Source organism: Plutella xylostella, chromosome 12, assembly GCF_932276165.1.
Source record: "Plutella xylostella chromosome 12, ilPluXylo3.1, whole genome shotgun sequence".
Classification (NCBI taxonomy): Eukaryota; Metazoa; Arthropoda; class Insecta; order Lepidoptera; family Plutellidae; genus Plutella; species Plutella xylostella.
Genome location: NC_063992.1, coordinates 6,718,949 through 6,737,091, shown reverse-complemented (window position 1 = coordinate 6,737,091; position 18,143 = coordinate 6,718,949). Strand labels below are relative to the sequence as shown.

General features: G+C 39.5%; 2 protein-coding genes across 2 annotated transcripts; both read left to right on the top strand.

The window, feature by feature from the left end:
• Positions 1–5: 5 nt before the first annotated feature.
• On the top strand, positions 6–7,598 carry LOC105383266 (leucine-rich PPR motif-containing protein, mitochondrial). Its single transcript, XM_048624562.1, has 9 exons — positions 6–303; positions 475–662; positions 1,831–2,029; positions 2,296–2,614; positions 2,888–4,453; positions 4,546–4,782; positions 5,271–5,417; positions 5,666–6,365; positions 6,898–7,598. The coding sequence occupies exons 1-9, from the start codon at positions 170–172 to the stop codon at positions 7,341–7,343; spliced, it is 3,936 nt and encodes a 1,311-aa protein (XP_048480519.1). The 5' UTR covers positions 6–169; the 3' UTR covers positions 7,344–7,598.
• Positions 7,599–8,147: 549 nt separating this feature from the next.
• On the top strand, positions 8,148–18,143 carry LOC105383265. The gene is made up of 17 exons (XM_048624452.1): positions 8,148–8,500; positions 8,814–8,941; positions 9,179–9,227; positions 9,546–9,657; positions 10,054–10,131; positions 10,552–10,774; positions 11,062–11,106; positions 11,324–11,393; positions 11,642–11,726; positions 13,154–13,285; positions 13,798–13,968; positions 14,347–14,506; positions 14,742–14,863; positions 15,036–15,138; positions 15,232–15,640; positions 16,182–16,336; positions 18,010–18,143. Exons 1-17 carry the CDS (start codon positions 8,226–8,228, stop codon positions 18,102–18,104), a joined length of 2,412 nt encoding a protein of 803 aa, XP_048480409.1. The 5' UTR covers positions 8,148–8,225; the 3' UTR covers positions 18,105–18,143.

The following is an 18,143-nucleotide window of genomic DNA, read 5'->3' as shown; positions in this document are numbered from 1 at the left end:
TAAATTCTTGTCTGTGATAGGAAAATTCATTCAACTTGGACTGTGACATAATTCCAACCTCAAAAAGTCATAAAACAATTTATTGGATTTTCTCGTATTTTCCAAAGTAATTGTTGAGTTTTTGAAATAAATTAGTAACTAAAACGTCAATAATAAGCACGGCTGCACAATGTCGTCGCTTTTACGTTCAACTAAACTTGTGCGGTATTTTGCTGGTGCGGCGAGAACTCTCATACTCAACTCGGCTAAAACTGCCGAAGCTAATTTACTAATTAACTCTAAAGCTATTTGCGTAGCTAACAAGTAAGTACATATTTAAATTATAAAGTACACTGTCCTATCTTATATTACCCCAGTCAATTTCTAATGGGAATATAATTTTTAATGGGAATGACTTACAGACGTTACAGTCAGCGTTAGGTTCTGTTTGAACCAATTTTCTTTCCTCATTATACCTAATTTGTGCATTTTCAGTGTTTTAATGCGAGATTATGCAACCTCAAAGAAGACTGAAAGCCTAGAGCCCCTGCTACAGAGGCTTGACAATGAAGTACGGAGATTTGGCCGGATCAGCAAGAGAGATATTGATGAAGTGTTTGATGAGATTCGAGGCAAACATGACATTACCAGCTCACAATCATTATTGGTTATCAGATGTTGTGGTGAGTATCAGAAGACTATTTTATTATTTTGAAAAAAAAAATTGCTACAAAATTGGTCGAGTCCTTCGTCAAGTCGCGCGCCTTAGAGTCGCGCGCCGCGCGAGTTGGCATCTACTGTTTTTTTATATCATCAACTCGCGTGCCCATGTAAAGTACATGTAAAGTACGGTCAGATGCAAACGAATTGAAACTAAAAAATATAGTTAAATATTGTCCCCTGGCTGATTAGCATAAGAAGGTACCGACTAGACAGTCGCCATTAAAGTAGATGCTTTGATTTCGGGACAATAAAGCCTATGTTGGAAGTGCGGAATGAGGCAAAAGGGGATGTGACCTATGACGCATGATACCCAAGATTGCTATCTCATCTCTCATCCCGTGCGCCAATTTTACCTGTCATAGCTATGTCCTTCAAGTTTTTGTTGAAAAAACCGGTTTAAAGGGTTAAAACGTCATTGTTTTAGTGACGTCGTTTTAGTGTTACTCCTAATGCGAAGCAGAGATGTACAGTGCATTACTTACAGTCTACAGTACAGTGCAAAAATATTAAAATGTGGCAGTTTTTACTGATGTTGATGTATTGTGGGGGTAAGTCTATAATAAATTAACTGATTTTATTAGTACCTAAGTAATTATTAGCCAAATGCTTTTTTTAGTTGCCTATTGATAATTTTAGCCTTAATTTCATATATTTTGTTTTAAATAATTTAGTTTGATAGTAAGTGCAATGTTTCTCTCACATATTGTGATATTATTGTTTATTTTTATTTGCTTTGTTATATAAGATTATAAAAATATTAGTGAATTTATGTTGATAAGTAATATGCCAATTTTTTGTTGTTGATTATTATTAGAATATTATATCTGAAATTATACATCTCCGAAAGGATATTGTGTTTTATTTTAAGGTAAAGTCCTATAAAATACCCTCTACATTTTAAGTAGTCCTTAAGCATAAATAGCATAATAAATTATAACTTTTGTGGCTGACTCTACATATTTTCACAGTCGAGCGAGTTGACGACAAAAAAAGTAGGTAAATACGGGAGGGGCAACTCGCGCGCGGCGCGCGAGTCTAAGGCGCGCGACTTGACGAAGGACTCAATTGGTCTATGGACATAATTCAATACCAACACTTTGTGAAATATCTTGTTTGTATTATTTTCAGGTGATTTGGTGCCAGAAGAGCTGCCTGAACAAAGGACTCTTTTGGTCCAGAAGATTTGGTCTGTCCTCACTGAGAGAGGTGTACCGATGGACATCTCACACTACAATGCTCTCTTGAGAGTTTACATTGAAAATGAGCATCCTTTCTCACCCGCCGAATTCTTAAATGAATTGGAGCAGAAAGGATTACAGCCTAACAGGTATATTTGTTATATTTTTTAATTATTATAGGTACTATTATTCATGTAGATGTAGAATGGTGATAAGGTACTATGGTTATTATGTTACATTACAATTTCCTATCATTGTTTGGTATAAGTACATGAATTAAACCATAATTTTAATAATTATAATTTAATTTAACCAAATCCAAAATCATATGAAATAATTCTTACTAAATATTTCAGATTAAATTGTGTTTTTTTTCATCACAGTATAAACATTAATTCAATATGCAATTTTCCAGGGTAACATACCAAAGACTGATGTGGCGTTACTGCCAAGAAGGAGATGTGGAGGGTGCAACAAAAGTATTGGAGAAAATGAGAGAGCTCAGCCTTCCCGTGTCAGAGCCGGTTCTGAATGCCCTGGTGATGGGCCACGCCTTCCACGGAGACACGGAGGGGGCCCGGGCAGTCCTGGAAACCATGGCAGGAGCTGGGCTCCAACCATCCAACAGAACTTATGCCCTTCTTGCCTGCGGTCACGCAAGGAAAGGAGATATTCAAGGAGTGGAGGCAGTACTCCAAACTGCTAAAGACAAAGATGTGGTTATTGATGATAAGGTAGATATTTCTTGTGGTGTGTCTCATAGGGACTAGATATATGAATCTATATTTTTATAGATAACCATAGAAAATATATTGGCTTTGAAGGCACACCCTCCCATTGTCAGGTTGCCTTCTTAATGTATTAATAGCCAATCATAAACATTCAAAAGAACTATGTATAGCACAGCTTATGGTCATATTAAACCGATCCTATCCCTTGTAGGCAAACTAAATAAGAAAAAAATTAAGAAGATACAAGCAAATTTTAAAACATTTGTTTACTTTCAGGATGTTCTGGACATCATAGAAGCATTAGCTGTTGGTGGGCACGGAGACAAGGTGGAGCACATGTATGAGCATCTTCAGAAAGGGTATGGCTTTGTACAAGAACTGTGCTCCCTCATTTTGAGACTCATCAACAAAGGGCATGTGGAAGTTGCTAAAGCGGTCATGAAGGCTATGCCAGGTGTTCAAGAATCTGACAAACATTTATACACGGGGGCCTTCTTTGTTAAGCAGTTAATGAAAGTCCAAAAGACGCCAGAAAATGTAATCAAAGTTTGTAGAGAGTTGCAAGACGATGGAACCATTCCTAACGCTTTGTTCATAGCGACCGAGGCTGCTCTGGCACAGGGTTCCACTGAAATAGCTTTGTTATTGTTCAAAGAACTTGAGAAGAATGGAACTGAAATAAGACAGCATTTCTACTGGCCCTTGTTGGTGCAAAAAGGTAAAGAAAATGATGAGGAAGGCCTTATCCACCTCCTGCGAGAGATGTCGCAGCAAGGAATGGCTCCATCAGGGGAAACGCTTCGTGACTATGTCCTGCCCTACATGCTAAACAAAGATACACCACAAAATGTCGTCGTCAAACTCCAAATCGCCAACATCTCGCATATACACAGTTCCAGAAACATAATGTCTCAACTCCTAGACATGGGAAAGATCAAGGAGGCAGCTGAAGTTGCTCTCATTTACAAGCCATTCGGTCAATACAACCTACTGGTACGTCCTCTGACAAACGCCGTAGGGAAGACTAAGGACATCAAGTCGTTTGTGGACATCCTCCACGTCATCAGCAGCAAACCGCTGGTGATAGAAGAGGATTCTAATCCAGACGAAGACGCCAGGCCTGCCGATGGCAAAAACGACGCTCACCAAATCGGCCGCATTGTTATTAATGCGATTAAAAACCTGTCCGCTGACTTGTACGAAGAACTCCTAACCGAGGTCCACTCGCGCGGGCTCCGCATCAGCACCGAGTCAGCTGAGGGCATTCAGCAGTATTTGGGCCAGAAACTCACGAGTGGTATATCGGAGAGGTTAGCCCAACTGACGTCGTCAGAGCAGGAGTTGACCCCGCTGAGCTCGGTGCGTCGCGGCGCGCGCTCGCTGCCCGTCACCCCTGAGCGCCGCTCCGCCGACCTGGAACGACTGATAGCTCAGAACAAGGGAGGCAACGCGGCTCGCTACCAGAAACAACTGCTCTCCCTCTACGTGCAAGAGAATGAGGTGGAAAAACTCAACAACTTCTTGAAGAATCTCGAATCGGAAAACTTTGAGTTAACAAACTCTACGATCGCGCAACTTGTCGAGTTCTACGCGCTGAATGGCGACCTGGAAAAGGCGTTGGAGTTGAAGAAGAGGCTAGACGCTTGCGATCCACAGTTCATGCTCAACACATACAAACTTGTAGTGATAGCTAACGCGTTTGTCAAAGCGAATAGGTTTGAAGATGCCGTGGCGTTCCTTATGGAAAATAATCCGGAGACCAAGGATGGCTCTTCGTTTTCGGTCAACTCGAAATGCTGGCAGATATTGAATAGCTTAGCGGAGAAAAAAGAAGCAGAAAAGGTAATTTTTAAAAAAACTGTCAAATTCTCGTTATTTAAGAATCTCCAAAAAAGAAGATCGTTTGTAAAACTCAAAAATCATTTCATTTCCAGGTCAAAGAGTTAACCAAAGTGTTAATAAATAGGGGCTACATCGAGCCATCGAATGTGCTCCTAGGTCCGTCAATAAAGGTGCACCTACTCCGAGACGATGTGGACTCGGCCCTACAAGAGTTTGAGCAAGCCAGCAAGCAGTACCGATGCACCCCGTGGAAAGGAGAACTGATGAAAGCGCTGATATTGAAGGAAGACGCTTCGAAGCTGCAGTGGCTGGCCGATCTTAGCACGCAGGTTAGTCTAGTATTTTTAAGGTCCATTAAACATAATTAATCATTATATTATCATAATAAACGTTTATGCCGCCAATAAATTTGGGAAACTTTGGCCAATTTTCTCACATGATTTAATCTACTTAACCTTCACAACACAAGTTTAGTATGGGGCTCCCGCCGGTGTGTTGTATTGTAATGTTCAACCATAGCCAGTCATGGCACTGCAGCCATACTTAAGTTATACAGTTGTGATTTGGACAAGTTACAAAAAGTTTAAATGCTGTGTCTTTGTTTCGCTTCATAAGGCTTTTTCTTGAGAATGTGCGCCTTTTTCTACCATTATCTGTATAACAAGCACGGCAACAAACTTACTTGTCTATATCTAAAACTGTATGCTTAGATCTTTAAAACTGCACAACTGATTTTGATCCTCTTAAGTATCATTGTTACTAACCACTTAAGGAATGAAATGGTCTGAAATTAATGATTATTATTATTATCTTCCAGATCCACGGCGAGGTGAACATCCTGCACGACCTGGTGCTAGCGTTCGTGGAGTGCGGGCGGCTGCGGCAGGCGCGGCGCATCCTCGAGACGCCGGGGCTGCAGGCGCGCTCGCGCCGGCTGCGGGACGCCTGCGAGCGATATGTGCAGGTGTGTAGATGTAGACATAGACAAGTCATTTATTTGGTAACAAAATGTACACATCACAAATACATAACAGAATCCATATAGCTAACATAACGCATATGTGCAGGTGTGTATACATACCAATAACTTTCACCTTTGAATTGCATCCAACGCCATGTTTCTCTTTAAAGGAAAAAAAATTAAGCACATTTTTATATTGTCTCTTTATCATAGCGGCATGTCAGATAACGTTATTACTTTTGTCCTTACAGGAAGGCAAGCCGGAGTACCTAGAAGGCCTCCTCGAGGCAACAAAGGAGCTCAACCACATCGACCGTTCCAACATTTACTACCACCTCCTGCAGTCCTACTGCAAGGCGGACCAGACAGACAAGGCGTTAGGACTATGGACCTTGCTGCAAGAAGAGGGAGAGGTCCCCAGCGAAGACTTTCTCAAGTACCTCGCTAATCACCTCAAGCAGAACAACAGAGACATCCCCTTCGCTATTCCCAATGAGCCCGCCAAACCGAAGAAAGAAAAGAAACAGAATAATGCCGATAATGACGCCTTGGTTACTAAGAAAAACGTGACCAAAGCCATAGAGACGTCCGTCCAAGCAGGGAACCTAAACGAGGCGGTCGACCAAGCGCTGGCGTCCCTCAAAGTGGGAGTGCTGCCTAAACCCACAGTCTTGAAGTACCTGCTCAAATCCTTGGCCTTAGAAGGAGAAGTGAACGAGATCGAAAAGATTGGCTTCTTCTTGAATGAGAACGCGAGACGTAATGTCACGTACGATGACAAGCGCACTCTGGCGGTGTTCACGAAGGGCGACGGCGCGGCGCACGTCGACGCGTTGCTACAGAAGGTCACACAAGCGAACACGGAGGAAGAGCTTAGTGATGCACTGAAACAGTTCCCTCGAAGCAACGCCCTGCAATGCGTCGTCAAAAACTCTGAGCTACTAGAGAAATGTAAGTACCATGTAAAGCTACGCAGGCATTCTACACGGTAGGAGAATTCATCGACAGGTAGAATTAATGATTGTCTCTTTATCTGACAATTTCTATTTTAATAATGTAGGTACCTATCAATGTGATAATTTTAATTTGTTTTTATATTATATTATTTTATTATTTGTTACTGTGACATTGAAACTAATTGAATTTTCGTAATTATTCTATTTTAACTTGACATTGTGTGTGACAATTTTTGGATATAATTATTTAATTTTAACTTTGGTGTACTGATGTATAACTTTTAATATTGACATGTAATGAATAATTATCAATAAACAAATCTAAATCTAAATCTAAATCTCCTCGGATATTTAAGCTCCTTGAGACCTGCCATGTATCTTGAAGTTCATAGACAAAATTCCACTATGTATTACCAATTAAAACATAGATTACATTTCTTTCGTATCGGTTGAAAATATTACAATTGATTTCCAATTTTATTAAAATACACTATAGGTACATATTATAAATTCATTTAATCTTGCAGGTCATAAGATCGCCGAGCTGGCGGCGACAAAAGGCAATTATTTACCTGCAAACCTGCTGTGGATGGAGTACATACTAACAGGCAAAGACAAAGAAGCAGACGCCCTATGGAACAACTACCTGATCAAAGCCGAGAGCATTGCCTACAGACGACTAATGCAAGAGAGCCACTTAAATAACTCTCCACAACAGGTCGACAGACTAATCAGTTGCTTGAAAACGAACAAGAACATCACTTCGGCAGTATTAGGAAATGCATACTCAAGGTTAATAAACCTACACCTATCGCATGGTAACACAGAGGACGCCAAAGGATCACTGCAAAAAGCGATGTCAGAAGGCATCAACATTGACCACATCAACGTTACCACATTGAAGAAATTAAAGAGTGCACAGGAAGCCATTGGACAAGAGTTCAAGTACAATATTAAGTCAGAATCCAGCTAGATTTTTAACTTTTAATGTAGTACTTGTAGTGTAGGTTCTAGATTATGATAATTTTGATTACAACTGTGGTATATGTAAGTGTTTTCCATTTATACAAGATACAATGCGAGCAGCAGATATAGATATATAAATACAATTTAATAGCCAGCTAACATACCATTTGTTAAATTCCCGGTCCAGTTCGATGTCACGTATTTAATTAAAACCAGCGTAATGTATAATATTATGTATTAATAAAAAAGAAACCTTAAGTTATTTCGTAATTTGTTACTTCCTCTTAGAGCTAGGCCAACGATGATAATGATGATAGCTACTTCATAGCTAAATCTAACTATTTTTCAATAGCTACAATTTATTATTTATATCAAATATCCAATTACCTTGCTCATAATATTCAGTTAGTTGGTAAAAAGGCTTGAGTAAAGAAATATTTTTTTTCTTTACATAAATAAACATAAAATCACCAGATTTTTGGGAAAGCTTATTATATAGTGTGGCAACACTAAAAACCATTGCTGCCAACCATCTGCCAACATAACGGCATACGAGTTTTATAACATGCGTGATTATAGGGACGTTGGGAACAACCATGGAAGTAATAAGTACTTACCAAATTTCACTATGAAACATCTGGTTTAAAATACAGTATTTGATATTATCTCTTTATCAATTATCAATTTATACATCAATCAACAATTTTACATATTATCAATTTTATGTTATTTAATTTTAAACATGCAGATGCCAGATAGTGTACGGTGCCCATGCTGTTCACCCCAGTTTTCCGACCGAAACGAGAGACTGTTCTTATTCTGAGCTTCTACGTTTTCTCTTTATTTGCACTGTCCATTGTATGGTAGGCTGATATTTTGGTCTGTGAATATGATTTCATTCATTCAATCGTTTAAAATATTGTCTTGTCTATGGTTTTTAATTGGCGGCATTTTTATGAAAATTTTGCGTCACCGGTACTTTAATTATTTTTGTTTTACAGTTATATTTTCCTGTTTTAACAAAAACCTAGCTATGTTTTATCCGGTTGAGTCTTTACGGCGAGGTGGAAGATTTTACCTCTGCTGGGTAGCTGACTCTTGGCCATTGAGATTTGCTACGATAACGCACCGACAACTTTGGTCGCAAGATATTCGTCAAATCTGGTAAGTATAATCTTGCCGCAAGATCATCTACTTATACCTATAATCCTAAAGTGTGGACCCCGTCCTCTTCTCTACACCTATACCATCCAGACCCTTCTGTTATGTACATTACTTTCGGTCAGGGCAGATTGCATGTATTTAAATATCGTACATTTGATGAAGCAATATATTCTATTTATTTTAATATTTGGTATAGGCACGCGGGACACGGGTATTTATGGAATCCAATCCTACGAGTGTGATGAAATTCGCACCATGATGTAGCAACTCCCTTTAGCATTTACACAACTATGTTGTTATGTGTATGTTACAGTGATGATCTACTGGACGTGTACACGAGGGAGTCTGGGTATGCCTCCGCCAGGTTCTCTTTGCGGCTCAGCTCACAACTAATGCGAGGTCTAGTGAGATTATACCAGAAGAAAGTTACAGTTTTCTTGAGTGAGTACAATATCTTTTGAAGTTGCATTTTACATTTAGTAGCTAGAACTGTAAATCTATACTAAGATGTTGCTGGTAAATCCTGGAGCTACAATGGAGATGATGACTTGACCTCTGGTCAGAGGGTAATGTAAGAACTGAATTCCCCCTTTATTGAACTATGTTCTATTCTATAGGTACTTCATCCTTGTATTATTCCAAATCCAAATACTTACATAATTTATTCAACATTTTCAGGTGACCTCTGCATGATAAATGCTACAGCCATCAAACATACCCACCACAGGTAAGAAAATATATATATTGGATACTCTCTGACTAAAATCTGCATATACATAAAGCTAGCTGTTTTTTGCTATAAATTCTTTACATAGAGTAAAGTAAAGTAAAGTAAAGTAAAAATTGTTTATTTGCACATAAAACACATAATACCTAAGTAAAATTTAAATCTTATTTTACAAAACAAAAAGTATTCTTGCGCACATCTTACATTTAAAATCACAAAATGAACAGGGGCCCCCGAACTAGGCTTTGCCCGTATCTCGGGGTAACATTAAAATCAAAATCTTATTGAAAGTAACATAGTTTCACATACTTACTCCAGGCCGGTCCATCATGGTGCTCCGGCAAGGAAAAGGGAGGCTGTCCCTCGCTTGGGGCCAGCTGTGGTTGAAGAAATACCCGGGAATGAGGACAAGCTAGAGGAACGCATACAGGTACATAGTTAGATAAATAACCAATACAGATTATTGTGATATTTTTTATCTAATACCTATTATTTTTTACTGACTATTTGTGGAGGTGGATTTGTTTCTATTCTATACTCTGTGGGGGTGTAAGTACCTGCACCTGGCTCTCTCGAGTGAAACCTTTGTGCATATCCCCAAGGTCTAAACTGCCTTCCTAAGCTTGGACCATTTCCCACCACGCTGGTCCACTGCGGGTTGGTGAGTTCACATATCTAGATGTGCTAAATCTAGACATGCAGGTTTCCTCACGATGTTTTCCTTCACCGTAAGAGCGATGGTAATGATGGTATACATTGTACTTAAGGTGGATTTGTTTGAATTGAGTATGTTTTTTTTATGTTCACACTTAGTATTTTTTCATAGGCAAGTGGCAACGTGGTGGCTAACATTGAAGAAATAACATTGAAAGAAGTAGCCATCCCAGAGATACAACTTCCTGCTGTAAGTACCTAGTTTAAAACTATTTGCTATACAGAGTGTAATGAAATCACAATTAAATCTAGGCAATAGTCTGCCGCTCAGGACGCCGTGTGTCCTGCCTGACCTTTAGAAAAGTAGCCGGTTGTGACTGGATGAGAAACACCGAGGACATAGTGTTGTTATGAGTGCGCTTGGGAGAGGCTTATGTCCAGCATTGGATGATTACGAGCTGATGATGATGATGACACGTTAACTACAAATGTCAAATATACTAAGTACTTACCTACAAAAGTGCCTGCGTCCAAATGCCTACTATTATATCTGGCCTGCACCTGGCTCTCTCGAAAGGAACCTTTTTGCATATCCCCGCCTTCCTAAGCTTGAACCATTTACCAATACCTACTTACCTACTATTTAATAAAACCTCACCTCACTTCACAGGACGGCTTCGGCGAAGAGAACGCTGAGCAAGCTCTCCAAGACCTACTAGCCAACAGGACAGTAGAGGAGATGCTGGGCCATACCGCCGCGTCCGCACACCTCAGCGACCTGCTTGCTCTAGATACCACCGACAAGTCTATACAGAACAAGTCCAGGCTCGCCCCCAACGAGCCGCTGATGATGGAGAGGATCTCGGAACATGACATGACTTTGTTTAGGAAATGTGAGTTGATAGTATTAAAATTTAAGTTTCGAATGACTAGGTACTATTAAGTAATTGTCCTCAACGCCTGGAAATTGGTCCCTTATTGTATGTAGAATAGGACAACGCTGGCGAAAAGTGGGTGCAGAATCTTTGACTATCCTGCAAGGAATGAGATTAATATACGTAGGTAGTGCCTACTTTAATATTTTGTGAACAAGCATTGGTATAGCAAATATGTCCTGTGTCGCTGGCTTATAATAATGGAGTAGTTTGTATGTATTCACAACTTTATATTATGTTTTCAGCTACTGCTGCCAATGATCTGATCCCAATGGAAGATGTGGAGAAGGGTAAGATTACAGGATTATATCTAGTACTTACCTATAATATAAGAAACCTCATGAAATACCGATTAATCATCTTCCATGAGATATTAGGATACTACCTATAACCCGAGTCCTTACCTGTCTGTCACCTAAACTACCTACCTTTTTTTAGCCTGCGTTCCACCTAAGTATATTTTTTTTATCCTGTTATAATACTTATTTTTTATCCCGATTCCCACAGAAATCCTCCAAATCCCTGATATTCCTGATATCCCGTTACCCGAATTACCCGTTCCTCAACCCGAAAAAGAGTTAGTTGCTTTTGTTTTTTTTCTATTTTTTCAGTACCTAGGTAGTCTAGTAAGCTAAATACTTATATGTAGAGTTTTTTTACCGCGTCTTCAGCAGGTAAACTGTTTGTTATTAAATTTACTATACTTTGATTTCTTGCAATTGAGCAAGGATTTCCCTGAAGGTAAGTACATAAATATGTATTTTAAACCTGGGTAAGTAACCTATAAGTAGAGCGCTGTAAAATAATATTAAATTAATTAAACAGGAAATCGCCAGTAGCTGAAGAACAAGCAGAAGCACCAGCCACTTCTAAAGAAAAGGAGGTGATGGATATCGAGTTGGAACTTGAGGTATATACCTACATACATTGACATAATTTCCTATATAGGTCTATCAAATACCTACTTCCGAATAGCTCGATTCCGATTTCACCCCTGTTAAGCCGCGTACACACCGGGCCAACGAACGCCAACGAACGTTTTTCGTTGGCCTTCGTTTCTGCAATCTGCCCTGTATTATGTATGTTAATATCCATCGTAGGGGTAACCGTTGGCGTTCGTTGGGCGTTCGTTGGCCCGGTGTGTACGCAGCTTTAGCTGCCTTTATAAATACATATGTACTTATACATAATATACAGTGAAACTATAAAGTCCTGAAATTAAATGAGGGCACTGCTATCTTTCATATAGCAACCCTATATAGCGAAACATAACTGACTTTGATACTTGAAATTTTGCCTGTTAACTTCCTACCTATTTATGTATTTTAAAAACAACTTACCATCCACAAAAAAAGCTTGTATAAGGTGTTAATATGAAGGCTAATAGTGAAACCAATAAATATTTATTTAGATAACGTTATTACAACTGTATAAAAAAACTGTATCTGTTGACGAAGGGCACACATAGTAAAGACATCAATTTCTCTTTTTGGACGGCCAGTTCTGTTTCTTCCAGGAGTTAGAAATATTCCATATTTTCCCCTCTTTGGCACGCTGGTCCGATATAACTATAAAATAAAATAAAAAAATATTTTTGAGTTACACAATGCCCCCCAAATTCATACAATGTGAATTTAGTAAGTAAACAAAAATATATCTTCAAGTATCAAAATGATAAGGTTTGACTCAACTGAAACCAGATGAAACCTACAATCAGTGGTATGTAAACAATGTTCGACTTGGGCTCTAAACCTATGTTTATTGATAAATGAAGCGTTGGTACTAATATAAAATGAGTTATTACAATTTGTACAATGCTACATACCCGTCATAGATGCTGTACGAGCGTAAACATCCTCCAAATTCGACAAAATGTGTCCAGCTTGATGTTCCGCTAACCATTGTATTAAAACTCGATAAATAACTTCACTAGCTTGGCTACGAATATTTTTCTTCATCTTCCTAATTGCAACCAAGCGTAAATTATTGCTTTTATCTAGATTATCCTTATAATTAATAAGAAAATTCAAAAAACAGCCAACCGCCTATTGACATAAACAATTGTTATGACTTTTATGTTTCTTTTCTAATGGTGCCAGGCTCCTGAAAATTTTAGTTCCTCAAACATTAATTGCAGGACTTTATAGTTTCACTGTAGGTAGTGTGCGATGTAGGTTCGAAATAGAAGCCCTGTGTGATCTGTGCCCAATCATATTTTTTTTTTTACTTTATACGTGGCTTTATTTACTACTACTACTTTATACTTACTTACCTAAGCTTTTCCTAAAATCTTATACCTACCTAGTTCCAAAATCATCCCAATTTCCTCACTTCAAGGAGTTAGAAGAGATAGAAAGGCAGCCGAAGCGGAAGCGCGCCCGCCGGCTCATAGTGGACAAGCGGACCAAGATCAGCGGACTGGTGCTGAGACACCGCCTCGAGCATGTCAACCTGGAACTGCGCTGTGAGGTGAGATTAGCTGGCTACCACCTACCAGAGCCGATTATTTTGTTTCATACAACATAAGGCCGTATAAAAAATAAGCTGGCTACCGGAGCTGATCTATCAGTATTTTAGCTGAAAGGGGCGCTAATGAAGTCTCTTTAAAAGTGATCGGTGCTGGTAACGACCTTTCTTTCTGTATATACCTACGGCATTTGGCACTAATCGCTAAGTGGGATAGCAACAATAACGAAGACCAAAGAATTACAGAGACCACGTATCATCAGTCGTTAAATAGGCCTCTCCTTCCACGGAATGCCTCAAAGCTCTTTCCAAAACCGCGCCTAGCACTGTCGAGCTTAACATATTAATAAAACATCAATATATAACTGTAGGTAAACCAAAAAAATATATTAAGTATAAAACTTCAGTTTCCAACTGTAGGTAGACCTAAAATTATTTCAATACTTACTTCAGTTTTCCAACTGCAGGTAGACAAAAAACCACTACCCTCACCAAAACAAAAAAAAACATTTCAGGACAGTTCAGAAGACATAATCGACCCGCTTCGTCTCCCGGCCGAGGTGTACTTACAGAGACCAGCCTGCGTCGGCTGGAGGCCGCAAGGAAACGTGAGCTGCCGACTGCTGAGGCTCTTCAAGCAGAACTTGGGCTTCGTCGAGAGGGCTGAGCATAACTTCGATATGGAGGTTAGTGTGGCTGTGGGAAGGGAGGGCACATGTGGCCGAAAAGAGGGTTATGTGTGTGTAACTTTAAGGTGTATCTGTTTGTAAAATTAAAGCGTAGATGGAGATTATTCTCACGTTTTTAAATAAGTAAACTTAGTTTGTGCAATAACTTAGTTACTTTTTGGTTGCATGGTCAGTAGCCACTTTTATGATATCGGTGACAAACACTATATCTGGATTAGCTTTATGATTAGCCAGTCAAATAGGTTGTCAGCAGCCTCTGACTGCCCAGGATGCGCCAGACGGTATTGAGAAAGTTACTCGAGGTGAGGCTCCTTTCGTGCACCACAGTGTCCACAGTTGCCAGTTTTATACTAACACATATGTTATTTTCCGCAGCAAATGTTAGCCGAAGGCGTAAGGCGTCACAAGGCTCGGATGCCGCTTACAAAGATAGTGGAGGAAGACGCAGCCCAGGACATGCCCCGCGTCGTGGTAGAACAACCCGCGCCCGACGCCACGCTGCCTGAGGAATTCCTGGCGCAAAATATCACAGAAGGTATGTACTATATTAATCAGTAGAAAAAACAGCCATCCGTTTACGTTACGCTTATTTATATGTACCGAGACCCTTATACCTTTATCTACATAATATTTAATGTAACTCACATCTTCGCATAGTCTTAAAAACACAGAGAAAAAAACGCTACGCTATAGTCTTAAAATTACTAAAGGTACTCATCGTGTATGCAATTTATGACTAAAATGAGTTTGTACAAAACATTTTATTTTAGGTCGGCCAAGTATTGCTGTGGAACCGATTGACATAATGGATCTGCCGACGCAAGTTCTGATGACGGAGTCCCAGGAGGCGAGGAAGCGAGCGGCCGAGATCGAGGACCTTCATGCTTCAGGGGTAAATAAATAAAATAAAGTAAAACATTTAGATTGCCATATTTATAAACACTTCGAAAACTATACCTACATACTACGAATCGTATGTAAGGTATGGCTGGCAAGACGAAAAAACAGTCAAGTTTTTTAGAGTCAGTTCTTTTTAATTGAATTTTACTCTATTTTTCACACAGGCCAAGAAATTATGCCAGCGGAGTGGGACCATGTCGTTCAGACAGAGCCAACTTGAAATAGAAGAAGCTGCGGTAGTTGAAGTTGAAGCGCAGAAACGCAGCGGTAATAATACATTTGTTACTAATATTTTATTGTTAAAAATATTGTTACTGATTAAAAAACCTACTATAATAACTAAATCTTAAACTTACCTAGGTGAAAAAGAAAACCATTTCACATCGATGAAGTCACCGCAAGCTCCTCGAAAGAGTGCCAGACGTTTGAGAGCTTCGAACAAATCCGACAAATCCGTCGAAAAATTATTGGATCTACCCGCCCCCTCGACATACCACGAACAGGCGACAATTGACCCAGAAGTTGCACAGAAGTCGCCAGAAGTGGTACAGAAGTCTCCAGAACAAGAGAAAGAAATGCATGTTTCTCAAATGCTGGAAGAAGTAGGTTTGGCCGACGCTCGCAACTTGATGGCTGCTGAATTGCGTCAATCGCAACATAAAGCTCAAAGCGGGGAAGAGAGCTCAGAAACTCAGCTGGGAAGTCTGGACAGAACCAAAGTGGACTTCGGGGATTCAGATAAGACTACTGATACTCAGAGGTTCCTCAGGTTTGTAGACTTTTTCTATACAGGGTATTGAAGGCCGAAATAAATTTACCTACTAATTATTATTAAAAACTTTTCGAGGAAAATTTAACTAACGATACAATTCATGTCATAGTATTTAACATAAGATTTTATTTTTGCTAAAATTCTTAGTTAACTATAGTTATTTTAAGGCTTGATTACACCATTGAATAATAACATTCCTCAATCTGTAGTAAATAGATGATTTATTCTCGGATAAGCCTTAGCAATGGTGAAATCGGGCCTAACGCTGAGTTGCAGAAAGGGACTTTAAGTTAATGTTGACCTTAAATCTATTGCTGCCTTGCTTTGACAGAATACATACAGAAAGAGACGGACATAGATTTAATGTCGACATTAGCTTAATGTTCCTTTCTGCAACTCAGCGTAAGTATAGCTATTTCCAAGCTAGCAATCTAAGATGTCTCATGTAAAAGCGAACCTAACATTATATCAAGCTATTCTTTGCCCATTAGAACATAATTACATACAGCTAAACAACAACTCCCCCCTAACACTCCAGGAAGGAATGGGGCACCCAAGGCACGATGCTCAAAGTGGTCCGCATGCTGCACCAGCAGCAGGGCCCGCTGAGCGTGCGTGTACTAGTGAGCCGCGGGCCGGCGCCGGGCGGGCTCGAGAGGATCGTCGCCGCGCGATGCTTCACCGCGCTTTTGAGTAAGTCAACGTTACAATTATTATTATTAACGTATTTCATTTCGTCTTCTTTATTAAAGGCTACGCGCACTAAGATTTGACTTTTTGCGTCACATTTTTAACTTTTCTACGACAAAAATATCAAAGTCAAGTGGTAGTGCGCGCCTGGCCTTAAGGCTGCTACAGTGTAGCAGCCTTAAGGTCTTCGCACATTATAACAACTCAACGGCGACTCGACTCTATGCTAGACATTGATATTAAAGCCCTGAGTCATATGTTCAAGGTTTAATTTCAAAAATGATTATAAAGTAGTGTACAACGAGTGGCCAACGGTTCTACCTTTTTTGGCATAAGATTTATTTGCCTAATCTCGTATTGCATAGTAACGTTTGGTCAAAGTCTCGTTACGCCGAAAATCGTAGGGCATAAATCTCGTTTAGTAAAAAGTTATTACGCATAACATTGTTTAGCCTAATAATGGTATGGCCAAATCTTGAATAGTCTAATAATGCTATGACAAAGGTTATAGTAATATAATATTCGGGCTTTAACTTGGATTTGCTTTTGACGTAAATGTGCACTTAACACGCTCCTCCTCGCTTTGCTCGTCGTCGCACCTATCTTTAGGTTTCGATCCCATGGGGTTTAATGGCGTTTGTAATGATTATAATGGTCATCAACTTTCGATATTTTGATAATTCAATATCGTGATTTTCGGGATGTAGGAGAAAAATACCACAATTTGTACATTTACAACATACTTAATATATTATTTATTAAGATAATATTAGGAGAAACAAGATCATACCTATACGAACAATTTGAGCAAACGAGACTTACGTGTTTCAAGATTGTGCCAAAAGGGTTTTAGGCGAAACGAGCCTTATGCCACGTAAGACTTGGCAAAGTGATGATTCGACCAAAAAAGTTTAGACCTTACGAGTTATGCGAAACGAGTTTTGAGCAATAAACATTAGGCGAGATGAGGGGAACCCGTGGCCAACGCATCGTACACTAAATGTCATTTTTTGAAATTAAACCTTGAACATATGACACAGGGCTTAAATATCAATGTCTAGCATAGAGTCGAGTCGCCGTTGAGTTGTTATAATGTGCGAAGACCATAAGGCTGCTACACACAGTGCCGGCAGCCGTGCTGACGGGCCTTGCACCCGGCGGCATAAAATGCATACAATGAAAAGCCGCTCGGCATGAACCCGACGGCATTGCCGCCGGCATGTGTGTTAGCTTCGTTTTTGATCACATATACGCTGCGCGCACATACACTTGTCCAAAATTAATAATGCACATGCCCGCCTCATTAAATCGTAGAGCCTTAAAAAAACACTTGCATTTTGCACCTTGTTCGAAAGAAGGAGGAGTCAATATCATGTGTCACATAATCGAAAACAACCGATCTGTCAAAGATTTCTATGCGAATTATCAATTTTGGAGCACTGTACATAGGTACATATTTATAAAAACTCATGTGTGTTATTTCTCCGCGTTATCTTTCTACCGAAAATTGAAGTGCGCGCAGGGTCTAACTTTCGGCCTATTGTACCATTTTTGTAATTGTAACATCAATAATAATATAACCGTCGCTCGGTCGGATCCTCTTCTAAAGAAATACTTGATTCCTAGATTTCTAAAAGTAGCAAGTAGTAAGTGTAACCAAAATATTGGTGTTTCAGAATTAAAACAACATGCATTTGTGGTCCTCAGCAAAGATCCTACATCTCTAGAAATAACTGATATTTCCTGTGGCGCTAAATTTAGATTACCATAAAAAAAACTTTGTGAGTATTGTTATGATTTTCTGCAATAA

Bases quoted from the DNA above. Each gene is read 5' to 3' on its own strand.
- LOC105383266 (XM_048624562.1), top strand. From the start codon at position 170: ATGTCGTCGCTTTTACGTTCAACTAAACTTGTGCGGTATTTTGCTGGT. The intron at 663-1,830 runs GTGAGTATCAGA...TATTATTTTCAG, and splicing joins ATTGGTTATCAGATGTTGTG to GTGATTTGGTGCCAGAAGAG. The intron at 6,366-6,897 runs GTAAGTACCATG...TTAATCTTGCAG, and splicing joins CTCTGAGCTACTAGAGAAAT to GTCATAAGATCGCCGAGCTG.
- LOC105383265 (XM_048624452.1), top strand. From the start codon at position 8,226: ATGATTTCATTCATTCAATCGTTTAAAATATTGTCTTGTCTATGGTTT. The intron at 10,775-11,061 runs GTGAGTTGATAG...TTATGTTTTCAG, and splicing joins CATGACTTTGTTTAGGAAAT to CTACTGCTGCCAATGATCTG. The intron at 11,394-11,641 runs GTTAGTTGCTTT...TTAATTAAACAG, and splicing joins GTTCCTCAACCCGAAAAAGA to GAAATCGCCAGTAGCTGAAG.